Source organism: Diabrotica virgifera, chromosome 4 (assembly GCF_917563875.1).
Source record: "Diabrotica virgifera virgifera chromosome 4, PGI_DIABVI_V3a".
Classification (NCBI taxonomy): Eukaryota; Metazoa; Arthropoda; class Insecta; order Coleoptera; family Chrysomelidae; genus Diabrotica; species Diabrotica virgifera.
In genome coordinates, this window is record NC_065446.1 from 2,410,375 (window position 1) to 2,437,758 (window position 27,384).

Genomic DNA, 27,384 nt, shown 5'->3' on the forward strand with positions numbered 1-27,384 from the left:
TCCCGATATATGGCTGAGTTTGAAGTAGTAAAGTACTTCGTTTCATTGATCATCTTATCGCCTTGAGCAATCTCGAATTCTCCACCAAATGCTATATTCACCTTAACGGCCGCCTCTTTCTTTAGTGCGTTCTGAATTCGCCGCTTGAACAGGGCTTTGCAATCCACTAGAAAACTGCCAGGGTCCTTGTGTTTAAGGTTTGAGATGACCCCAGTCCGAATTCGTGAGTTGAACGCAGATAAAGAGTCATCCCATTGTACCCTATGCTTTGCAGTCTCCTTTGTAGGTGTCAGTCCCGCCCCCTTCTTTTGTTCGACCTTTAACTGATTTCGTAGCGTTTTCACTTGCCGCATCTGGGCTTCCAAATGCTGTTTCTCCCCCATTGTCTTAGCATATCTCATAGAGTCCCTGATATTTTTGATTGCCTTATTACATTTCATGAGGCCTTCTCGTATCTTTTCATCATTATAATTGTTTGGGATTAATCCCAAGATGGATGCGATTTTAACAATTAAATCAGCAATTAAAGACATTTTAAGCAAATTCAAAGCTAAATTAAAATGTAAAATTTTCGTAAAACTAGAGAATTAACAAAAAAACTCAAAAATAAATTTTCAGAAAAAAAAACTACAAATTGTGATAAAAACCACAAATTTTCAAAAAATCAAAAATTTTTTAAAATATATCACTCACCAAAGCACACTTCTGAACTATATAAAACTCACCAGAGCACACGTCTGAACGCTAGGAATATCTGAAACAGAATGAAGAAAATGCCGTAATGTAAGGTATTAAATATACTTCTAGTCGGACGGAAAACTAAATGGTATTATGTTATGCTCAGAAGGCCCCTGAAATGTGTGAATTTGTGCTTGTTCTTCCATAAGAATCAATGTAAAAATGCTGCATTTAAGACATTTATTAAACTTGGTTAATTTTTCAAGGAAGTATCAGTACTACCAACATAAAAAGAAGCAGTACGGCCAACTTAGAACAAATATTACCAGAAAGTAAAAGATACTTTGTGATGATTAGATTGGAGCAGGCACATAAAATTATAAGTCGACTCATTCATAGTTAATTCTTCATCATTCTATCACAAGAAGGATTCATGGTTAGGAATTGAAAGTGGGTTTCATATAATTCTTCTTCCTGGTCTAGTTACGAAAATATTTGAAAAATGGGCAACATAATTATGATAGATGTCAGCTACTTAGCGAAAGATGTGGAAAATGTATGAAGAGAACCGATATACATATATCGAGATATGATGAATAAACACGACATTGAAAACTGTTCAGTTAGATTTGCATAACATTTCGGCGAGAAAACTCCCGCCACTTTCATCACTAACACACTCGATAACACAATAAGTTTTCATTCTTCGAATAACCGTCAAAGCAGGCACAGCAGTTGCTCCAGTATGAAACAGCACATTCAGTTAAACTTGATTAAGACATGTAACGAGCAAGAATTTATTCGAGCCAGCTACGCAGGCGTGTGTTTACCGGCTAGTTTAATATTTCATGAAGTTGCCAGCCAGTATGGGATAAGACAGAGGTGGTAGTAGGTGCAAAGTTCTACTCAAATGGAATTGTAATTACGCCTCATTTCTGGAATGAACATACGAACTAGTATACGACCCAACAGATGCAATTACAAAACATCATCTACCTCATCAAATAGAATTTACGATGAAAAAAGGAATGTTATGTGTAAAAGCGGCGAAGACATAAAAATGTAGAATATTTATTATGATTTTCAGAAAAGCAAATCGACGACTGCCTATTTTAAAGAGGCTCCTGCAGGTCTGCTGGAAATACGAAAAAATATTTTTATTACTGTAGCAAAGATACTTAGGAAAAAATAAATAAATTTTTGAAGTAATTGTTTTTTATATACAACTCAGTTATTGACAATGACCTACTTAGCTATAAAACAAATAATTAAAGAATTAGGTTATATTGTTACAAACAATATATCACTTGTTAATAGGAAGTACGTCATTGATGCTTGTAGCAAAAAGGTTGTTGAGCGCAAAGAAAGTGTGATAGCAGAGAAAGAGAGAGAGAGAGAGATAGAGAGAGTTAGGTGCTGACACGTTCTGTCACGTTATTTTACGTCACGTTCTGTCACGTTCTGTCACGTTCTGTCACGTTCTGTTGAGTACTGTCACGTGATTTACGTCATTCACGTAACGCTCTGTTAGTTACTGTCACGTTCTGTTAGTTACTGTGACGTTCTGTGTCACGTGATTACTGCATGAAGTAAACTATGATTCAGCGTTATGTCTGAGGTTATACAGCGATAATTTAACGGTTAGCGCCAAGTCAGATGCAAGTCAGATGTTAGTCAGATGCAAGTCAGATGTATGCCAGATGCATGTTAGCTATATGTCAGATGCGAGTCAGCGGATATAGATAAAGGTGTTAACTAGAGAAACGGCATTCAGATACAAGAAAATTAACGGTGAACATCGTGTCAAGCAGCTTGCTAAGTTATTAGAAAAAGTATAATTCACTCAAAATAATAACGCAACGTGAACAACAACTCAAAACAGTTTTAACACCTAGTACTGAACCTCTTGGAGAACTAAACAATTATCTGAAAACTTCACATCAGACAGAGAAGCATGAAGAGACCAGCGGACACCAAAACAATCGTTTGAGAAATATGCGCCAGAAGGATGAAGAAAGCACAGATGAAGAAGAAGATGAACACCTTCAAAAATATTGGCATCATTCACCAGACCTTGATAGAGCTTATGGTCCACACTATGTTTGGAAAACTGATAAATGGCTAATGGGTGATATGGAAATCAAATTTGCTCCTAAGAATATACTGATTAACGATAGCAAGTACAAGGCTACTTGTGGGCTATATACTGTTATAATTTTATATGTATCCTCAAGACTTTACACCAAATGATAGCCTAAACTATAAAAAAAATATTAGAAGTCACAGGTGTTCATAGAGATTCCCGAGGATATTTGAGACATCAAGCATTCCCGGATAAATTTAATAAGATCATAAAACCTTTGTTTAAAAATAACTCAAACATGCGTCGAAGCCCCTGTGAAAATGTTCGGAAAACTGAGAAAAAACATCGTAAGAGTGTTGAACGCTCTGACCGACAATTTAAACAGCGCACAAGCATAGATTACGAGACATCATCGTTTAACCATTATGTCGTTGGACCTCTGGATAAAAATGTTAAAATAAATCGACTAGGGCATTTAGTTTTTAATTAAAAACTGTAATAATGTACTAGCATAAAAAAATTTAAATAAAATAATAAAATGACTCATATTGTCTCTTATTTACTAACCCAATGCATTACAAAGAGTGTCAATATATTTTTAAAAATAAAAATAAGTTGAGTCGTACATAAAATAGAAAATGCAACACGATTATTATCACACTGTTAAAAATAAATACCAGCTACGCTTGGTCGTATATAAAATATAAATGACAGCTACGCTTCATTGTATATTGTTGAAAAACAAAAGTACGATAGAATGCGGCATAAAAAGATACTGAAATAAATCATAAAATTGTTCAGAAATATACGGACAGGTGTTGCATCATACATGCCTGAAAAACATGAAATAAAACAAATTTATAAATCAAATTAGAAAATAAGAACTAAACGGTAAAATACTATTATCCTAATGCAGATAACAAGAAATATGTGCTAAAAGAAGACGGAGTACCGCGCTAAATGTATCATAAAAAGTTACTATTCTTGAGTGCCCGGGAGTCGGCATACCACCGATTCGGGACCACATGGCTATTTTGGTGGCCCCCGTATCGGCATACCGATTCTGGCTCATGATGAGCTGGAATCCGCCTACCGCTTCTGGCTCATGATGAGCTGGAATCTGGTGCATGAAAGTGACCACGTATCGGCATACCGATTCTGAGCCACATGGCGATTTTGATGCATGAAAGTGGCCCCCCCCGTATCGGCATACCGATTCCGGGCCATATGCGGATTCTAGACCATGAAAGTATTAGAAAATAAGAACTAAATAGTAAAATATGATTATCTTAATGTAAAAACCTACCTCATTTATTTATGTAACAAGGAAATATTAAAAGATGAAAAAAGTACAGTAGAAATGAGTCATAAACAGCTATTATTATTTTAGGGATAAAACGTAAAATCAGTTAAAAATATTAGCGACAGATACATCCTACGATATGATAAAAACAAGTAATAAAATTACTATAATAAATCACATTGAATATAAGAATAAAATCACCTATAGTACACACATTTTATTTTAAGAGAAGTATATATATAGATACCTAGAAGACCTGCAAACAAGTTGGGAAGAGAGAATTAAAACCAGTATTACCCATAGATGAAAGGAAACACATGTACATCCAAATTATTTAACAAAAATAGCAAACCAATAAATTCATAAAAACCATATGTAAAATAAACAGCAAAATCTCTTACCTTAATTGAATATTTTCCACTGAACACTGCAACTATACTGTAGAAACTGTCAGATGTCGACTGTGGTATATGCTCGTCTGTTTCAGTATTTATAGGCGAAATTCACACAGCATGAACGTGATCAAATGTTTGAATGTGTTTTGCAAAAACAAGACCTTATAGTTTTAAAAATATGTGATAACATTTACACAAATAACAACTGCGGTTACATGTTCTCATCCGACTACATCCGGACTTTTAGCATTGTGGCTTGTCATATCTTTGGAGGTTAATATTAACAAAAATAACGTCTGCACTCTTTTCTTATCAACCATACACACCCGGCATGTTAACAAACAACTTAAAATATTTTTGTAAATATTTCAAATTATTCGATTTTTCATAATTTTGTACAAATATTTGTATCTTTGGAACGGATAATCAGAAATCAATGTATGACCCATCAAATTAAAGGATTTTGAATGACGAATTACGTTGTGATGTCTGTTTTAACACAATGTTCTGTATAAGGCCTTTTTTTGTACCATATAAGTACATTTTGTGTCAATATAGTACATTGAGAATTTGTAGTTTTTTGTCGTTTTCAGCCATAAATAATGACCGTAACACACTTGGTCAGTGATTTTCTTAATATACATGAAAAGACCTTTCTAATGATATATTGCACGGGGCACTTGGTGCAAAATTGAGCGAATTAGGATTTGCTAGAGATCAAACTGCGATAAGAGATTTTTCTATGCTAATGGCTTTGTTTTAACGTCAATAACAATAAATAAGCATTTACAGCTCAACCAAGTTATCCCTTAGGCCGTTATGGCAATGTACCATGTATCTTCGGAACGGATAATCAGAAATCAATGTATGACCCATCAAATTAAAGGATTTTGAATGACGAATTACGTTGTGATGTCTGTTTTAACACAATGTTCTGTATAAGGCCTTTTTTGGTACCATATAAGTACATTTTGTGTCAATATAGTACATTGAGAATTTGTAGTTTTTTGTTGTTTTCAGCCATAAATAATGACCGTAACACATTTGGTCAGTGATTTTCTTAATATACATGAAAAGACCTTTCTAATGATATATTGCACGGGGCACTTGGTGCAAAATTGAGCGAATTAGGATTTGCTAGAGATCAAACTGCGATAAGAGATTTTTCTATGCTAATGGCTTTGTTTTAACGTCAATAACAATAAATAAGCATTTACAGCTCAACCAAGTTATCCCTTAGGCCGTTATGGCAATGTACCATGTATCTTCGGAACGGATAATCAGAAATCAATGTGTGACCCATCAAATTAAAGGATTTTGAATGACGAATTACGTTGCGGTGTCTGTTTTAACGCCATGTCATGTATAACGCCCTTTTGACATATTATCGTTTATTATTTGCCTGATATGTCGAATCTCATCGTATGACACCTCAAATTACAGGATTTTGAATGACAAATTACGTTAAGATGTCTGTTTTAACACCATGTTATGTATAAGGCCTCTTTGGCACTCTATCATATGCTTTATGTGATTATTTATAAATTGATTCTTATATTATGGATCAGTGTATTGTTGTATGCAAACAAGGATGGATGTGTTTTTTAATGTGTGTGCTACTGCTGCGTTGCATGGCAACAGCAGATACCTTTTCCTTTTTAAGGTTTTTTTAACCGCATAAGTGAGTGGATAAATGAAAAAAGTTTTATTTTTATCATTTCTTTATCTCTTCATTCATTTTATTATACCCCATATTTCTATTGGGCGATATCAAAATAGGATTAATAACCATGGCAGTTTCATGCATCTTTATGTATTGTCATTGTAAGCTACACCATCTATTATTTACAAGTACATTAAACGTGTAAGAAATAAGACAAGATATATTTTATATAAATTTATTATGGATATCTAAACATTACATTATAATTCATTAAGCCGTGATTAATACATTTGCTTTTTAAAAAAAGCCGTTCAGATTCTTCGTTGGAGCAGAACGCAGTGAATTCATTATTTTTCTTTATGTGATGTATAAGTTTGCATGCATATCCTCTTCTCCGATGATTAGGTAAAGTGTATACGTATTCTAATACTCTTGGTACATCATGTTGTCCAAGTGGATCAAAGTCACGTTTCGATAAGAGTACAAATGATGCTGGTACTCCGCTGACATAAAAGATGTAGCAGGTAACTTTTGTGTTTGTCATCCATTGATCAATAAGTATATCATCTACATTTAACTGCTTAATTTTTCTGACTGCGTTCGGACCTCTGAACAACTCAATTTTTTCCATCTTGCTTCATCGATTGATTGAATGATACTGATTTTTGCTTTATTCATTCTATCATGTATCTGTGAATTTTGAAGGAGTGGGGGAACGTCATAGTATTCTATCGCGTATCTGTGAATTTTCCATGAGTGGGGGAACGTCATAGTATTCTACACCGAAGGTTTATATATCATATAAACGTTGTATACATTATTATGTTCCGTTTACGGAAGGATTAGAGTTAATAATAAACATAAAAACTAGATGGCAAATGTAGTCTCCTATATATTGAATAGACGATTATTTAACTATAAAAGTAAAATACCAACCTACATAATATTACCCTCCTTGCCGTAGATAAAATACAGTATGCGAATCGCAATACCATTTTTTTTGTTTGGTGATTTTCATGATACTACCCAACTTTCCGTAGAAAAGACTTGTACATGAGATGTTTGCTGGTTTGGCCACAGCGTATGAATGGTATATGTTCATTGTAGGAATGTATGATTGGAGGGAGATCGAGGATGTTTGTTGGTCATACTGTAAGTATGGTATACGTTGTTCTAGATGGCTTGGGCATAGTTACATGTTGCAGCCGACAGGTGGCGATTTGTATGACGAGATTATCAACTGTGATAGGATGTTTGATGGATTGGTCATACTGTAAGTATGGTATACGTTCTTCTAGATGGCTTGGGCATAGTTACATGCTGCAGCCGACAGGTGGTGATTTGTATGACGAGATTATCAACTGTGATAGGATGTTTGATGATTTGGTCATACTGTAAGAATGGTATACGTTCTTCTAGATGGCTTGGGCATAGTTACATGTTGCAGCCGACAGGTGGCATGATTAGGCGAAGAACTGTAATAGACGTGGAATCCCCATTAAGTTGACAGGTCAAAATATCTCCAATAGCAACAAATATATCACCGTTTTGGCAATGTTGCCATGTTTCTCCTTTCCTTCAACGTCTGTTGCGTTAAAATCAATAGCAACGAAGATATAGTGCTGTTTTGTCATTGCTGACATCTTTGTTTTTATGTTAACATATTCAATATCCCCTCTTTTTCCAACAAGACCTTATTCACAAAAATTGAACTAATAGACACGAAGATACGATATAGTGCCGTTTTGGCAATGTCTTTGCGTTTGTTTTTCATGTTAACATATTCCTTGAACCTTCCACTTTCCAACAAGACCTCATACACGATGATCGAGCTAGTAGAAACGAAGATACGATATAGTGCCGTTTTGGCTATGCCGCCATCTTTGTTTTTTTTTTTTGTGTTAACGTATTCGTCACCCCCTCCCCTTTCCGGTGATACCTCACACGTCACGATCGGACCAGTAACAACGGAGATATGCTTTAGTGCCGTTTTGGCTATGCCGCCATCTTTGTTTTTTTTTTTGTGTTAACGTATTCGTCACCCCCTCCCCTTTCCGGTGATACCTCACACGTCACGATCTGACGAGCAGTCGCGCCTCCACCACAAAAAGCGTCAAAAATGACCAGAATGGACCTTAAAATTTCTTATGGAGATTTACATGTAAAAAAGCGTCAAATTGCGCTAGAACTGTTGCTGCCCCTTTACTTCCCAAATTTATTTTTTTTGCAACACTGTAAGTCAGAAAATGATGAAGCTACAGTAATACTTTGGATAGTTTATGGAAGAAGAAAATTTACAGTATTAATTTAATTTAAAAAAATACAAAAAATAATTATAAATATTGCAAAATTATTTTGCAAAAACATGGGAATTAAATAAATGGGGGGGGGGCTAACTTTGTCCCTAATTGTCCTAGGACAGTTGTTTTTCTTTCTAAATGTGTATAAAAATTCAGTCTTTCTAAATATGAAAAAATAATTTTTCTACAGGTAACGGTTAAAAAGTTATTCTAATTGTTTATAAGTAAGCAAAAAATCGACATGTTTTTTCAAAATAATTTTACACTGTTTAAAATTATTTTTTGTCATTTATTTTTAATAATGGTAATAGTATAAATGTTCTTCTTTCATAAACTGTCCGAAGTATGATTGTAACCTCATAATTTTCTGACTTGTAGTGTTGCAAAAAAAATGAATTTGGGATAAACAAATTAAATAACTTTTAAACTATTTGACCAATTGCTTTGAAATTTAAAATATAATTTAAGTACAAGAAGTATCAGCATTCCGTGTAATAAGAAGGTTCTAAGTTAATTTTTAAATAAGTTATGAATATTTTTTAAAACTCAAAATTTATTATTTATTTTGCAATTTTCTAAGCAACCAATAAGGATGGACATATTCAGCGAACGCCATATTGAAGTTTTTTATACGATTTATGAGTTTCTTACACTCAAATTTGTTTAAAGTGCTTAACTTTTTGGTAATAGACGAAAAAAGCGAAAATTTAGCGTTTTTTGATCTTCATTTGTTTATAACTATGTATATCATCAAAATCGGCTGCAGGAAACATATAGGTTAATAATATAGATATCCATACTACTCAAAAAATTTGGTTTCGGCCTGGAGGGGGATGTGTCACGAGAAAAATCTTATTTCTCTGGACTAATGATCAAAATTTTTGCCAATTAGTAGAATTCGACAAAATTGAACAATGCTGCAGTAAAGTGAGTGGCCGGCTTAACGATACGTTTTTAATGTTTTTATGGCACTCAAAATTGTGTGAAAAGTCCTTTAAAACTCACCATTTTAACCGTAATTTTTTAAAATTTTCCCACAGACATCCCGGTATATCCCCCCGAAAATAGGTCCTCGATCCACCCTTGGCTCTACACATAATAATGATAAAAATCATTTTTTTCTACAACCGTGTTAAAAATGCAATTTTTAGCACTCCATAGCAGCGTTAAAAATGCTACTTTAAAGCACTAGTGCTTTAAAATTGTTAAGGCACTGCAGTTAAAAGTGAATTGTCAAATTGTGAAACGTCAAAATATTTATATTTCATTTATTAACATTAATATCAATAGTACAACCAGGCGCGGATCTAGAAATTCATAATGGGGGTCAGACGTACCGCAAATATTTTATTGTCCAGATTTAGCCATACGACTTATGCTTACTATAAGGATACAATTCAGTCATCTCAGATACCAACGGTATCAAAAGAACTGAGCTATGGTTGACAGAAAAAAATAATAAATAATAAAAAAAATAGTTATAGACTAAATAATACGATAGGGGGTCCATGGACCCGTTGCTGAGCCTGAGTACAACTTGGCAATTTGAAAAGGTGGTTAAAAGGTTTTTTAAAATTTAATTTAAGCTGTATGTATTATTGCATTTTTAAGAGGAAACAGTAGCGATCAACAGGTAGCGAAAACGCGTTCCAAGATTGCGGCTGTAATTTTGAATATTTTTTCGAGATATTTGGCACACGTATTCGTAATATAATAAAGAATGGCAGTACAGAGCCCAATTTGAAAAATATATTAATATGTGGAAATTACTCTGTAATTAAATACAATATTAAAAAACGAGCCTGTACCGCCATTAAGAAGAACAAAAAAATACACTTTCTTCAAATAAACTTTTTTATCCGATGCCTAGATTTTGTGTCATTTTGGAACTACTAATGAAATAAAAAATTTTTAGTTCCAAAATGACACAAAATCTAGGCATCGGATAAAAAAGTTTATTTGAAGAAAGTGTATTTTTTTGTTCTTCTTAATGGCGGTACAGGCTCGTTTTTTCAATATTGTATTTAATTACAGAGTAATTTCCACATATTAATATATTTTTGAAATTGGGCTCTGTACCGCCATTCTTTATTATATTACGAATACGTGTGCCAAATATCTCGAAAATATATTCAAAATTACAGCCGCAATCTTGGAACGCGTTTTTGCTACCTGTTGATCGCTACTGTATCACCTTAAGGCTATGGGTACATAATTCGCAAATATTTTACGTGTATCCCTACTTTTTCTGTCTTTACACGGCAAATTACGTGTAGTAAAATTCACACTGGTATGGATATATAAACATTACTAGAATGTCATTCTACTTGAAAATGTCATCATTAATTTAAAGAGATGGGTTTTGAATGTTCTTGGATAACTGTTATTTTTATAATTGCAAATTATTAATTCAGTTAATAAATGTGATAATTTTTTCACTAACTATGTATTCAGTGATTGTAATAATTTATTTGTACAACAAAGACTAATAATACTCAATCGAGAAAAGAGGAAAAGTGTTAAGGCTATGGGTACATAATTCGCAAATATTTTACGTGTATCCCTACTTTTTCTGTCTTTACACGGCAAATTACGTGTAGTAAAATTCACACTGGTGTGGATATGTAAACATTACTAGAATGTCATTCTACTTGAAAATGTCATAATTAATTTAAAGAGATGGCTTTTGAATGTTCTTGGATAACTGTTATTTTTATAATTGAAAATTATTAATTCAGTTAATAAATGTGATAATTTTTTCACTAACTATGTTTTCAGTGATTGTAATAATTTATTTGTACAACAAAAACTAATAATCAATCGAGAAAAGAGGAAAAGTGTTAAAGTGATTTTTTAATAATATGTTGTTATTTTGGAACGCTTACAATTTTGAACATCTCTAACAACAAAATACTTGGATCACAGGATATATCTGATGTATTCTCTGCTTGGATCTTCCACAAATAATACACAATAAATAACTTTTTATTAAGTTCACGTCTTAAATCAATTATTTATCAAATACACTATATATCAATAATATTTAATCAATTTCTCAAAATATTCCCGATGCAATGTCAAATATTTAAAATTGTCACTGATTGTCAGTGTCTGACTGACAATATATGCTGACAATATTATATTCGGTTGAGTGCGTTGTAAGACAAAGACAGATTTGGAAAAATATTACCACGGCATTGTGTTCATTTTTTTCAAATCCTGAAAAAACCAATAAATATTTTTGAAAAATTTAAACGCAGAATGAAAGACTAAATTATTACCGAGGGCCGAAAGTCCCTTAGAATAAATAAAAAGTTTATTTTGAATGCGATATTTGAATTTAAAAATCACACTAAATTTTCTCTTAGTTTTTTCACCCCTGTAACTTATTAAAATAAACATTGTAGAAGTTCTCAGGGACTTTTGTCCCTCGCTAATAACGTAATCTTTCATTCTGCGTTTAAATTTTTCCAAAATACTTATTAGTTTTCTCAGGATTTGAAAAAAATGAATCCCCATTTGAATAGCATTGCAGCCGAAAATACGTTCCGATCCTCTTAAAGTGATTTTTTAATAATATATTGTTATGGAACGCTTACAATTTTGAACATCTTTAACAACAAAATACTTGGATCACAGAATATATTATCCTGATGTATTCTCTGCTTGGATCTTCCACAAATAATACACAATAAATAACTTTTTATTAAGTTCACGTCTTAAATCAATTATTTATCAAATACACTATATATCAATAATATTTAATCAATAACTCAACATATTCCCGATGCAATGTCAAATATTTAAAATTTTCACTGATTGTCAGTGTCTGACTGACAATATATGCTGACAATATTATATTCGGCTGAGTGCGTTGTAAGACAAAGATAGATTTGGAAAATATTATCACGGCATTGTGTTCATTTTTTTCGAATCCTGAAAAAACCAATAAATATTTTTGAAAAATTTAAACGCAGAATGAAAGACTAAATTATTACCGAGGGCCGAAAGTCCCTTAGAATTAATAAAAAGTTTATTTTGAATGATATATTTGAAATTAAAAATCACACTAAATTTTCTCTTAGTTTTTCACCCCTGTAACTTATTAAAATAAACATTATAGAAGTTCTCAGGGACTTTCGGCCCTCGCTAATAACGTAATCTTTCATTCTGCGTTTAAATTTTTCAAAAATACTTATTAGTTTTCTCAGGATTCGAAAAAAATGAATCCCCATTTGAATAGCATTGCAGCCGAAAATACGTACCGATCCTCTTAACACGTTTGTAAAAAAAACTATTAAAATTTGTTAGAATATACAACAATAAAAGTAAGATGTTATTCTATAGTTGTTATGATTTACGTATTGACAGTATAGTAGTTTTGAGGTAATGTCAACAAAAATATAAAAATGGAATGTCAGTCAAGTTCAAGTAAAAGTTTTTGTAGATATTGTCCTGTAATTGAGAATGAATAAATTATAATTGTTGATATATAAGACGTTTGTAGAAAAAATATTGTATGATACACGTGTTAAAAAGTACATTTTTAAGGCACTCGTGTGAATTGCAGAATTCGCTTCGCTCATTCTGCAAACTTTCACATGTGTGCCTTAAACGTGTACTTTTAACACTTATATCATAAATAACTATTAATAAATATATAGAAATAAGTTAAGTAGGTAGGAATAATTTTACCTACAGCTTCGGTTAATCGCTTGGGTTCTTATCATCCACACTATAGACTCATTAGCCTGTTATCAATCTTGTATAAACTATTTGTGAATATAATAATTACATTGCGACTAACAAACACTGGATGGTAATCAGCCTCGGAAACAGGGAGGATTTAGAAAAGGTTATAGCACCATAACATCAAATACAAGTAATAGGAACGAATATAACACTGTGGATAGCTATGGTAGTAGTGATGTTGATGATAGTTACTTTCGAGTATTCGTTACAAATCGTTACTTTTGTATAAAGTAATCATTTACAGTATTCATTACTTTGATTACTATGATTACTTTTGTATTTGAGTACCGGTAATCATATCGAGAATCGTATTTCTCGGTAGGTAAGTATTTTGTATAGATATTCCGTCACAACGGTCACACCCTTAAAACGCTTCATACCGATAACGATATTCGATAACACTCGTAAAATACCGGTCCCGTCCGTTTCTCGCTGGGATACGATTGGTATTTTTTATAGAAAGTAATCAAATGTACTGGTTGTAGATACAATAGTCGTTACTCGCTCTGATACGATTGGTACGAAGTAATCAGAGTAATCAAAGTAATCAAAATAGATACAATTACAATAGTCGTTACTTGCTCTAATACGATTGGTACGAAGTAATCAGAGTGATCAAAGCAATCAAAGTAACGATTTGCCTCTCTGTGTAGTAATCGTTACTTTCGGTATTCGTAAGTAACGACTACTTTGTAACGAATAGTTACTTTTTCAACATCACTATATGGTAGATTACGAGAAATCAATTGACTCCATAGAAATTTGAGTAATCCTTAATCCATTAAACTACAATACAGTTGATAACCGATAAACAAAAATCATTAAGTACTATACGACAATGCAACAATCGCAAGTAAAAACAAAGGAAAAAACAGAAAAGATAAAACTACAGAAAGGGGTTAGACAAAGAAATTCTATTTCATTCAACCTATTTACTTGCCTACTGTAGAATATACATTTTGAATTTTAGAATAGGTAAATAAAGGAGCCCCGATAGTAAAATACTTATACATATTACAATCAAGTAGTCTCTATCCAAGTTGGAGATAGTCGTACTGAAAAACTACCCAACAAACGAGGAGAACGACAGGGTTGTGTTTGTCACCCCGTCTTTTTAATCTGTACTCTAATTAATAAGAAATCTTTAGGAACGTTTTGGATGACAGACAAGAGGGTGCAAGACTAGGCGGAGAAGTAAATTAACAATATCAGATACGCTGATGGTACAGCCATTCTTGCAGAAAATTTACAAGATCTCTAGACATTAGTAAATCTAGTCAATGAACCAAGTTATCGGAAAGGTCTTGAAATCAATATCTCAAAAGCAAAGTGAATGGCAGTTGGAAATATTGATATAGATCAGTGTCTGCTTTTTCTTGATGGTGATGAGATAGAACGGGTAAAACATTTTAAATACCTTGCCAGCTGGTTAAATGTAAATTCTGACTCTGATAAAGAGATAATAAGAAGGATTGAAATATCACGTAAGGCTTTTATGACCTGGAAACCAGTTCTATGTAATAGAAACCACTCGATGAATATTCGCAAGAAGGTCCTGAAATGTTACGTGTGGTCTGTCTTATTGTACGGTTGTGTGATATGAACGTTAAAAACCACAATGTTAAACAAATTAGAAGCATTCGAATTGTGGTGCTATCGACGAATCCTAAAAATATCGTGGGTTTCGCACACTTCCAATGAAGATGTTCTTAAAATGATGAATTCAGAAAGTCTGAACATAAACATCATGAAGAGGAGAAAAACAGAATACTGTAGCGTTTGAAAAAACTCCAACATTAATTTAATATTCCAATTCCCAAAAAGAATGTCCATTTTTTTAAATTTATTTTGTGAAATTGAATATCCCAAGCCGACCCTGTATACAGCTGTGAAGTATTTCACAATATTTCATAATGTGTTACAATTTGTAAGAAGTGCTGACAAAAGTACAGTTCTGATGCGTAGAAGAACTTTCTAGAAGAAATGTTGAACTGAAAGTTGAGTTCTTGTCAACTAAGCATCCCTAAGGATCAAAATCGCTCGGTACTTCCGTCGTATTTTTCCCCTGTAGTAGCTTCAGAGCGAAGCGCAAATTAGTCCAGCTTTACGTCCCAAGGTGATAGCATCTCCTCGGCTGGTACTCGCTCGAATTAGGGCGTAGTCCCTTTGTTCCCCGCCGGTAAAATGTAGAATGGTCGCTGTGAAGATCTGAATGTGTGGTGAGTGCTCTGAGAGGATTTTTTTCCACATATAGTGATGGATTTAATGGAAAATCGAAGCCTCTTGAGAGTCAAACACGCAGTTCTACAAACCGGCATTGTTGCCCATTTTTTCCTGTGTTATGTATGATGGTCAAGCCCTGATTTCATCGAAGAAATGTCGTTCCTGTTCCGTGATGTTTTGTTTCCAGTTCCCAGAAATGAAGTCTCCAAGTCCCCATTTGTCCTGAAATTGAAGAAAGAAGCCATGTCCTCCCCCTGCCCCCTGCCTCAGTTCGATGACCCTGTTTGTTGATGAACCCCTCCCCTGTAGTTTGTGACTGTGACGAAGAGTTTTTTTTTGTTTTTAAGGTATGATACGTTTTTTTAATTTTACTAAATTTCAAGTGGATAAATTGCTGGTAAATAATTGTATAAAGAAATTTGCTTTCATAATGGTAAAAAAAAGGCAGAGACTTACGACATTTGACAGCTACGTCAAATCTTGTGTTGAAATAAATAGGTCAAATTTTATTTGACATATACTGCCCAACAAGTTCAATTGTAATTGTTTTGTTTGTAATCATTGTAATCATTGTTTTTGTAGTAAAATTTTGAATAAACCTGGTAAGAGTTTAAAGTTTTGAATAAACGTTTTGTAAGTGTATCTACCATTTTATTTCTGTAACCTTGTTTTGGAAAAATTTTAACTAAATTCTAATGCAACTGTGTGTAAGTTTTAGTACAGAAGAAAGAATATGGCATAGAAGCCAGTAAAAGAAAAGATGTTGCCCAGTCTAACCCCAAAGAGGAATCAATGATGAATGTCCCCCCATTTGGTACCCCGTAAGTGAGAAAAAAGTCTTAGTAAGTACCCATATATGAACCAGAGGATTTGTTTCGAACGGCGTCCTTTTTTTTAAATAGTAGAAAGATCCTCTAGTCAGAGTAAGTACCCTTTGTATTTGTTATGGTAGTTTAGTCATCTTAACACCCCTTCACCCTCCCTAACGAATCTACGACCTAGCTCCCGCACAACAAATGAGCTGCCGTCTTGCAAAGAAGGTTTGCGTGTCTGCTTCTTCTTCTTTAGCCCCATTCTGACCCCCACAGTATCTCTATAGATAGTCTTTCCTTGTTCCCATATGAGCAGACATGAAAAATGCTCCAATACTTCGGATATATAATTAGAGGACCTAAATACCATCTACTTTGCGTTATAATAAAAGGAAAAATGGAGGGAAAGAGATGGATTCGTCGAAAGAAACTTTCATAGTTGCGTAATACTAGACTCTAGACAATGGTGTGGTTCCACGGTAGAAGAATTATTTGGCGCAGCAGCCGATAGAAAAAGGTTTCGAGAACTCGTAAATATGATGACGACCAACGTCTGAATACGGGCACGGCACCACACGGCACGGTACCGAAAGAAGAACTCATTGTAATCACCCCTTTGGATATTACAATGAGTGGAAAAAAGATGTCAAGCCAAATACAGCGTCCATTAGAAACAAACTTGAAAGGTTGGAAATTCTGCTTGACCAAGAAAATACCATTGTCGTCAGTATTGCGGAGCACTGGTGCAAGCAGGATGAAATATCTCTAATGGTAACTCCGGGTTACGATCTTGTAACCAGTTATTGTCGACCTATCCATGAGCATGGCGGATCGGTTTTGTATGTGAAATGTGGGTATGAATATCAGATCATCAATGTGTGCCAGTTCGCTGTGGAGATGCATTATGAGTGCAGTGCGGTAAAAATAATGTTTTGTGAAAGAAAAGTTGCAGTCATCAGTATCTACAGGCCTCCCAGTGGAGACTTTTATTTGTTTTTGAAGCAGTTTTCCTATACGATTGAACTCTGTAATAGGTATGTTGACGATATTTTTATATGTGGTGACTTAAACTTTGATTATTTAGAAATTAGTTTATTTAAAATTCTTTTTAACGATGTTCTAATGAGCTACAATCTTAGCATAACCTTAGGTTCCCACAAGGGTAGCGACAAATTGTGTGAACCAAACTTCTATCAGTAAGATTGATTATATTATAACCAATACAGCTAATATACTTCAATGCAATTCTAATGTTTTTGAAGCGCATTTAAGTGACCATAGAGCAATTAGTTTGGAATTTGTAGTAGACATTAATAGTACCTGTACTAAATCCAATGACCAGCCTAATTATAAATATTTTAGAGACTTGTCTGACAACAGCCTTAAACAAATTTCTTCTGTGCTATCTGTAACTGACTTTGACGATATTTATTTAACCGATAATGTTGATAAATCCTTTGAAAATTTTATAAGTAGTTTAATATATGTGTTAGATTATTGCTGTCCAGTAAAACGGTATAATATCAGTAAGCAGACTTGCAATAAAAAATGGATTACTCCGGAAGTTAAGCAGTCTAGTGTTCATTTAAAAAATGCTTACTGGCGTAATAAAGAACTAAAAGATGCCAAGTCTCTTGCAGATTATAAAAAAATTAAGAAAGACCACGCGGAACTATTACAAAAATCTAAATTAAAATTCCATTATCAATTGATAAATAATTCAAGTAATAAAAATAAAACTGTATGGAATCTTGTTAACAAGGAAACTGGCAGGAAGTCTATCCAAAGAAACATAGCATTAAATATAGATGGTGAAAGTTGTACTGATTCTAAGCAGTTGTCTGAAGTTTTTTGTGATTATTTTGCTACAGTAACCGAAGAGAAACTGTCAAATCATTTTGGGAATTCTCGATCTAATAGATGCACATCTTCTACTATTCTTAAAAACAGTTTTTTCTTTAGACCTGTTGTTGGTAATGAGGTAATGAATGTGATCAATAATTTAAAAAATAAAAAAAGTACTGGACCTGATTCTATCTCGATAAGAGTATTAAAGGCTATGTCATCTGATATAATAAACCACATTGCATATTTGATAAATTTATCAATAGGTAAAGGAGTCTTTCCAAGTATTCTAAAAAAAGCAATCGTTATTCCTATTTACAAAAAAGACGATCCGGAAGACATTTCAAATTATAGACCTATTTCCTTATTGTGTGTACTTTCCAAAGTATTTGAGAGAATTGTGTATAACCGTATGTCTGAGTTTTTGGGTAGATTTAAAATTGTAAGTGATTGTCAACATGGCTTCCGTACCGGTAGATCCACTCAGTCTGCTGCCTGCAGATTTTGTGAAAGGGTCTACAGATCTTTGGATGCAGGTGAATATGTGGCAGGTCTCTTTTTTTATCTAACCCGTGCCTTTGATTGCCTTGATAGCCGTTGTGTTAGCAATAAACTGTATAATATTTGTTTTAGAGGTATATTTTTAGATTGGCTAATCAATTATCTATCAGATAGGATAATTTGTGTTAAAATCAATGAAGCTATTTCGGAGGAACGTTTTATTAATCTAGGAGTTCCACAGGGCTCTGTATTAGGATCCCTAATTTTTTTGTTGTTTATTAACGATGCATCTAACCAGTTTGATGCTTTGGACCTGACGTTATTTGCAGATGATACTTCTCTTGTGGTCTCAGCACAGACCTATGAGCAATTGGCATCTACTTGCAATAGTTTTTTAGCTCGATTTAATGACTTGTGTCGATCTAATAACCTAATTTTAAATGTAGACAAAACAAAAGTAATATATTTTAATAACTTAAATTCTGTAAATCCTGTACTACACCTAAGTTTTAACAATGTACTACTGGATTCCTCAAATCATACAAAATTTTTAGGTATCCATCTCGACTCAAAATTAAAATGGTCAGTTCACATAGACATGCTCAGTAAGTCCCTTAATAAGTCGTACTATGCATTATCCCGTATAAAAAATATTATGCCCATCTCTGCGTTGTTAAATGTAAGACTACAGTAAAATGCAGACTGCCTACGTTTGTTACCGACCAATCACAGCAAACGTAAGCTAGGGACACAGAACACAAAGGTCACAAAGTAGTGAAATATCAAGAAATACCTAAAATAGTGACAGTCTTGTGACAGTAGTGTCATGTTAATGCATTTTGTGTGGTTATGACTTTTGTGTTTGGCGGTTTTTAACTTTAAGACCAAATTTTCTTTGGGCTGGCGGTTATTTTCCAACTTAACACCAATTATACATACATACACATACAGAATTTCAATTTTAGCTTTTTTCATTTCTATTTTTGTTTTTAATTTGTTCAATCGTTTTAAAAATCTGTTCGTTAGAACACCTAATTTAATTACCCAAGACTTTTTAGTAATTATGGATTCTACCTACCCATCTACTTCAACCAGTCCTACTTCAACAAATTCTCTTCCAGGAGCCTGCCATCTTTGCAGCAAAATATTTAAAAATGTGGAATTACGAAATCGTCATATCAAAAGAATACACAAAACAGATGTTCCGCCTAGGACTAACAACAAAATGAATCAAAATCACATTATTTGTCCGTTATGTGATCAAGAAACTAATTTTGAAAGTCATGAGAAATTACGAAAACATCTCCAGGACTGCCACCAGCTGAGTATTGAACTAATAACTTTTGAATTTTCTAGCAAACAAGAATATGAGACATGGAAAGATATGCAGAAAATTGAGACAAGTTATGCATGTAGTAAAACAAAGCGTGGAAAGGAACATAAGATAATGTACTATGATTGCAATAGAAGTGACTTACATGGTAAGAGCAATACTTTGTTACTTGCAATAATTAAAACTTATAGGTATTTTGTTACTTGCAATAATTAAAACTTATACTGATCTATCTTTAGGATATAAGCCCAACTATAAAATTAGGACAGAGAAAGCTGGTGGATCAATTAGAATAAAAGGAGTGTGCCCTTCCAGACTGGCTTGCAAACTGAGAGACCAAGGACAAGTTTCTGTCAGTTATTGGAAAACGCATGTTGGACATAAAGAAGAATTAAGAACAATGCATCTGTCAAAAGCAGAAGAAAAAACGGTTGTAGAAAAATTAATGGCTGGGGTGCCACCCACTAGAATTTTAAAAGATTCAAGAAAATTGGAAGTACCACAATTAGATAGACTTGCTGTAATAACAAGTCAGGATCTCAGAAATTTGACCAAAAAGTATAATATACACAAGAAACGAGATCAAAATGATATGATAGCAGCAGCCCTAAAGGTTCAGGAATGGAATGCTAACAACAAGAATTATGCTTTCTTATTCAAGAAGGAAGGTAAACACCATTTTTTGTTTTTTTGTTTTGTAGCTACCAACATTATAAATAATTGTACTCCAATTTGACTTGTGTGAATTGTTATCCTTGCATGGTTCATATAACACACCTTGCTCTTAAGTAGAATTAACAACATTTATGCCTTGATACGAAATAGCAATAAACATTTTTAAAATAATATAATGTGCTAAGTTTTAGTTATTAACTTTTTACATTAAATCTAATTTTGTTATGGACATAGTGATGGTATATGGGGTAAATTTAGTGGTTGAATTGTTACCTTTGCCTCCCTCAAGTAATAAATCTCCCACTTGTCAGAAATCAATAACTTTCACCCCTTAAATAACTAAAGTCCATTCATTTTACAAATTCCCAACTGTAAACAAACGCACATGGAAGCTAAACAGGGTCGTCCTGAAGTATTTCTTAAAAACCAACATGCTACCTACAATTTGAATTTGCAGACTGACCAGTTTGGACCTGTAAAATGAGAATCCGCCTTTTTTAGGGCAATAAATTACATTTAACAGCCTCTTGACGAATGAGAGGATGAATAGTAACTTTGTTTATAGTTAGGAATTTGATATTTGAATGTGGTTTAGTTTTAAATTTTACCCATATATTTTTGTATTTTGGTGGTTAGCATGTTAGATCACGTAAGCACTGATGATGATCAGTCATCCGGTTGAAAACTAGTTCTGTGATGTAGCCCTTTTTTGGGATTTTAACAAATTTACCTTTTATAAAGGATTTTAGTCATTTTTAGTTTTAAATTGTCCTTTTATTATCATCATTGCTACTTTTTGGGTCTTGGCCTATTTAAGAGTAAGTACTTCTTTCTTTATCTGTTCCCAATATCTAATCTTTGGTCCATTAGTTGTGTTTAACTGGCATTTATTCCTTTATTTTCATCTTTTTCTGTCCTTTCCACATGTCCCTTCTACCTCGAGTCATCCTTTTATCTGTTGTTCAATGTTCTTTTGTATTCTTTTTTTTTTGTTTTATCTTCAAGCCCTCTATATGCTACCTTTCATATTTGGACCCTATTTCTTTGTTGGTATTTATATTCTGGCTCTTATTATACTTTCTACCATATGCTAATCTGAACATTTTTTGCCCCTCTTTGAATTAATAATCACATGATCTATCATATTGTGGTTCAGTAGGTACTGTAACTAGGTAACTCCAAATTTTTGGGGTTTTTATCAAAGTTATCTACTTTAAAAAATATCTTTCTGGTGCTATTTAATTTCTACAATAAAATAATTATTTCTGAAGTAAAATAGTGAATTTAATAGGAAATTTATATTGTTATATTTGCAATGCTATAAGTAATAAGTAGATAACAATGAACTGTAACCAAGCTTAAAAGATAGAAGTAATATTACCTATTTAAATATTCAATAAAATTTCAGTCTCTTACCATTTATCTTGAATTATCTGTTAAATATAATATGCCGGGATGCTTTTAATTTTGTTGAAGACTACGATTAGGCCTGGATCCCGCATACCAAAAACAAAGTTTATTAATAGCAAGCTGAAAATTTGTTAATAGCTTAACGGCATCTAGTCACACAAACTTTGAGGTACAGGAATACTGGAATAGGGGGAAGTTTTAATTGTGGTACAGATTACAGGTTTCAAACGTCCCATGTATTTTGTTGGACAGAACTTGATTTGTTACCCTTTCATTAAACTTTCATGCAAAAATCAGACAGCTATTTTTTTTTGCAACCTGCTAGTTTTCATTATCATAAAATTGTCAGGATAACATGTTTCACAATTAAAATCACGTCCCACAATTAAAACTTCCCCTGTTCCCATACATCAAGGTTTGTTCGACTAGACACTGTTAAGCTATTAACAAATTTTCATCTTGCTATTAATCAACTTTTTTTGTACACGGGATACAAGCTTATCAATTTTGAATGAACTAAAAATTTGGTGGTTTATTTTTATTAGGAGAAGATCATGATATATTGAGAAAAGAAGATTTTGCGGTAGGGTTCATGAATGCGGTGATGGAAGAGAAACTACTAGAATTCCCGAACATAATTTGTGTCGATGGGACACATGGGACAAATAAAAAAGGACTGGATTTGACGATTTTGCTGGTGAAAGACGATAGAAATGCTGGATTCCCTGTTGCGTTCCTTCTGTCAAATAGATTGGACCAACAAATTCAAGAAGTTTTTTTAGGTATGAATTATACAGTGTGTCTGTGTAACTTGGAATCATAAGGGAAACTTTTTTAATATCAATTTTACGAAAAAAAAGTTATTATTCATAAAGTGCTCTGCATAGTCTAAAACCTAAGATGCAACCATCAGATATCAAATTTTATCAATAATATACGAGGATGTTCAAAAATATGGATTTTGCTCATGAGTAAAGTGTCTTTAAAATTTTACAATATCGAAAAGTGTTATTAAGAAAAGTTGTTTGTAATTAAAATTTATGTTATAATATGCATTTACACTCTTCTAATTGAAAAAAAAAATTGAAAATTTTCCTCAAATTACGGATATGCAACATTAATTTTTATTTAAAATAACTCCGATATTGTTAATTTTGCGACAAAAAGTTATTCTTTATAAAAATGTCTGAATAGTCAAAAACTAAGATGCAATCATAAGATATAAATTTTTTTCAATTTTATAAGAGGTATGTCAAAAAATATAAATTTCGCTCAAGAGTAAAATACCTTTATAGTTCACAATATTTCCACTAAAAGGATGTAATTGCATATTAAAACATATTTTTCACTTCTAAAAAACTTTTTATAATAACAAATTTCAATATTGTGAAAAATAAAGATACTTTACTCTTCAGCGAAATTCATATTTTTTGACATACCTCATATAAAATTGACAAAATTTAATATGTTATAATTGTATCTTGGTTGCTAAATATAATGCGAACTATAAGGAATAACTTTTTTTCGCAAAATTAATAATAATGGAGCTGTCATAAATAAAAATGATGTTGGTTGTCCGTGATTTGAGCAAAATTTTCAAAAAATTTTTTTTCAATTAGAAGAGTGTAAATGCAGATTATAACATAATTTTTAATTACAAACAACTTTCCTCAAGTACAATTTTCGATATTGTGAAATATAAAGGCACTTTACTCTTGAGCGAAATTCATATTTTTTGACATACTTTGTACACTGTTGATAAAATTTTATATCTGATGATTGCGTCTTTAGGTTTAAGACTGTGCAGAGCACTTTCTAGAGAATTACTTATATTCGTAAAATTTATGTTAAAAAAGTTTCCCATATGGTTCCAAGTTACGCAGACACACTGTATAAGTAGTGACAATTTAGGACTGCTAACTAACGATTATTTTTAAAACCTTTAGATGCCCTCAAGAATAAGATACAGACAGAAGTTAATGCGGAATATTTCATGAGTGATGATGATCCTAAATATTATAATGCATGGAAGAAGATAATGAGACAAGAACCAAGGAGACTATTATGTACGTGGCATGTGGTGAAGAACTGGAACATTAGAGGAAAGAAAAAATTACAGGATCCAACTTTGAAGGCGCAAATGAAAAATGAACTCAGGCAGATTATTCGAGAACCAGATGAAGATAAATTTAAAGAACTATGTGACAAATATGTATCCAAACTAGAAGAGGCAAATGAGATAGAATTTGTCAGTTATCTGAAAAAGTAAATAATTATGTGAAATCATACATTTTAAGACACCCTTAAGTATTTTTTTTCTAGTCATTACTTGGCTGAACACAGAAAAAAATTGTGGCCCTATTGTTACAGAAGAAATGCCGGGATTAATACCAACATGGCAATTGAATCACTCAACAATCTACTAAAGACGAATTACCTAAAGAGGAATGCAGCAGTGGGGATTGAGAAGCTACTGGATACAATGGATGAGCTAGTTGAAGAAAAAATGTGGACAAGGATAGTGGATATAATACGACCAAGCGCAAATAATTATCAAGACAGGCTTTCAATAAGAGCACACAAACGGGCAGCATCGATGAAAGGCAAACTAGAAGAACTGGTTAAGGAGACTGCATATGGCCATTATGAGGTAAAATCCTTTAAAGGTATGAATATATTACGTTATGTAAATTTTAGAAAAGTGTGTGAGAGTGAGTGTAAGACATTGTTTTGTAGAGTGTGTAAGATTTGTATTCACCGTTATTGGTGTAGTTGTGATGACTATATGGTGAGGAATACCTTGTGTCAGCATGTGCACTTGGTAAGAATGTATGAGGAGCGTTTGGGTAGTAACTCTGTTGTAGATGATGCTGCAAGGTGTTTAGGAGAAATGTCAACTATCAAATCAAGGCATGAGGAGGAAATTAATGAATTTGTCAGAGGGAAGCTAGAACAGACAAATGTGACCCAGGAAAAAACCAAAAGAAGTCTTCAACAGGAATATCTCATTAATGTGTTGAACGGATTAGATGACCAAGGTTTTACCGAATATATAAGGAGGACTCAAGGAATTCTGGAAGAAGTTAATAATAAGGCAAAGAACATTACGAAGAAGCGAAAAATGGAGACTCAGGAGTATTTTCATTCAAAAAAAAAAAAGAACTGATTAAACATTTTTTATTAACAATTTTTGTAGCTCACATGCATTCTTGATTTATACCTGTATTGAATTTTTATTATAGTTTTATAGACTTATTTACAAGATCATTAGTTAATTTAACATTACAGATTTTACTTGAATAGCAATAAATATAGTGAAATTTTATAAGATATATTATGTTACTTAAGTTAGGTCTGAATTTTAAAGCTATGTTAAGTAAGATGTAATTTGATAACTTTTATATGAGTTGTATTTTTAAATTGAGATCTACTGGGCCGTAGGCGAGGTTTAGAGGGGTTTTACCTTCGCCATTGCACCAATAACGGCGCCCCCTCTCCCAATTTTTAATAAAGAAATTTTAAACAGCTATTTTAGTGTTTTTTTGATTTGCAATAGTTATTTCAAGTAAACATTAATTTACTTAATTTTGTTCAGAAATAAATCTCGAAATTCGACTACGTTTATCCAAATGCTATGTCTGGTCGACTATTCTCTATGCAGTTGAGACATGGACCCTTGAAACATCAACCGTAAATAAGTTGGAAGTCTTTGAAATGTTGATCTACCAGAGAATTCTCAAAATTTCGTGGACATCGCATACCTCAATCGAAGAAGTGCTGCATAGAATATGCAAGGCAAGAGAACTTTTCAACACAGTGAAAGTTAGAAAAACATCATACCTAGGCCACATACTGAGAAATAATAAGTACCAATATGCCCAACTTATAGTGAAAGGGAAGGAGAGGACTAGGAAGGAAAAGACTATCGTGGCTCAGAAATATCCGACAATGGACAGGACTAAATTTGAACAGCTGAAAACAGAAGAGTTTGCAATTGTAGTAGGCAACCTCCATTGAGGAGACGGCACTTTAAGAAGAAGAAGTGGAAGACATGGGAGGATAGCAACGAGAGTTAGAACAAATGCAGGAGAAACTGACAATTTTTGTGAAAGTGAGGGTTCATCAGAGTTTCGTGTTAAGCTTGTATTTATTCTCATTGGTGCAGGTACTGGATCAGATAACAGCTGAACTTCAAGGGGAGGTGCTTGGTATTGAATGTACGCAGGTGATAGTAGAAAAGTGGAAGAAAGACTAAAGCAGTGGAGACAAGCACTTGAAGAAAAATGATAACATTAAATAGGACAAAACCAGAATATTCTTTTAAAGATGGTATTCCAAATATGGATCGAGTAGTCAGCTTCGATAGAAAAGAACTCGAAAGATTTTTTTAGACTCCACGTGAGAAAGCAAAGAGAGTGATTATGATCGACTAATGTTCCAAAAATAATGAGTAATAACAAAAACAAACATTTCCTAATGCAAAAGCTAAAACAATAATACCTGGATATCTAATAAAAACTACAACAAGTAACAATAATTACATTTATAGTAAAACCAATAGTCAACTTCAGGGGAACGGCGCAAAATGTCTCCTGTCAAAATTTTAAATGTATTTTTTTTCCAATCTTGAGAAAACTGTCAAGTATTTTTGAAAAATTTAAACGCAGAACGAAAGATTACGTTATTACCGAGGGACAAAAGTCCTTTAGAATAAATAAAAAGTTTCTTTTGAATGAAATATTTGCAATTAAAAATTACACTAAATTTTCTTTTATTTTCACCCCTGTAGCTTCTTAAAATAAACATTAAAGGCGTTTTCAGGGACGTTCGGCCCTCAGTAAAAATGCAATCTTTCATTCTTCGTTTATATTATTCAAAAATATTTAGTAGTTTTCTCAGGATTCGAAAAATGAATACATTTAAACACATTGAATATTTTGACATTTTTCTGCGTCAACTTCGTAACTACGAATAGCAAATTTTTCAGGAGGGCAACAAAAACGTTTAATGTTAGTGTCGTTAAAAATTTAATAATTTTAATTACTTGATAGTAATACAATTTAATTGTTAAAGGCTAATATTAGCAGTTTCAAATAATTTTCAGACATGCGGATTAACGTTTACAACAATGTTAGCAAGTCAACGTCAAAAATGAAAAAAAGTTTAGATACGAGGTTGACGCAGAAATGGGACGATTTTGCGTGTATGCAAACCTAAAATGCGGTTATCAATAATACACAATTTTCATTTTAATAATAAATATGAAACCCGCCAAATTTTAAATTAAGACAGACCCATCGACCAATCACAGAAAACGTAGGAATTCCACTACTTTGTGTTCTGTGTCACTAGCTTACGTTTGCTGTGATTGGTCAGTAACAAACGTAGGCGGTCTGCATTTTACTGTAGTC

General features: G+C 32.9%; 2 protein-coding genes and 1 long non-coding RNA gene across 4 annotated transcripts in view; 1 reads left to right on the plus strand and 2 right to left on the minus strand.

Annotated features, from left to right (window-relative positions):
• Nucleotides 1-27,384, minus strand: part of LOC114332993 (GMP reductase 2) — a 69,561-nt gene that overhangs the window by 31,210 nt on the left and 10,967 nt on the right. The window lies entirely within an intron of this gene.
• LOC126882876 (uncharacterized) lies at nt 724-5,004 on the minus strand. The gene is made up of 2 exons (XR_007697417.1): nt 4,466-5,004; nt 724-754 (listed from the first exon to the last, which is right to left on the minus strand). It is a non-coding gene; the product is annotated as an uncharacterized LOC126882876 (long non-coding RNA).
• LOC126882875 (uncharacterized) lies at nt 19,395-25,502 on the plus strand. Its single transcript, XM_050647924.1, has 5 exons — nt 19,395-20,036; nt 20,128-20,556; nt 22,519-22,755; nt 23,920-24,238; nt 24,296-25,502. The coding sequence occupies exons 1-5, from the start codon at nt 19,619-19,621 to the stop codon at nt 25,137-25,139; spliced, it is 2,247 nt and encodes a 748-aa protein (XP_050503881.1). The 5' UTR covers nt 19,395-19,618; the 3' UTR covers nt 25,140-25,502.

Coding starts and splice junctions, on each gene's coding strand:
- LOC126882875 (XM_050647924.1), top strand. CDS start 19,619: ATGGATTCTACCTACCCATCTACTTCAACCAGTCCTACTTCAACAAAT. Junction 20,037..20,127: donor CAATAGAAGTGACTTACATG/GTAAGAGCAATA, acceptor ATCTATCTTTAG/GATATAAGCCCAACTATAAA. Junction 20,557..22,518: donor TTTCTTATTCAAGAAGGAAG/GTAAACACCATT, acceptor TATTTTTATTAG/GAGAAGATCATGATATATTG.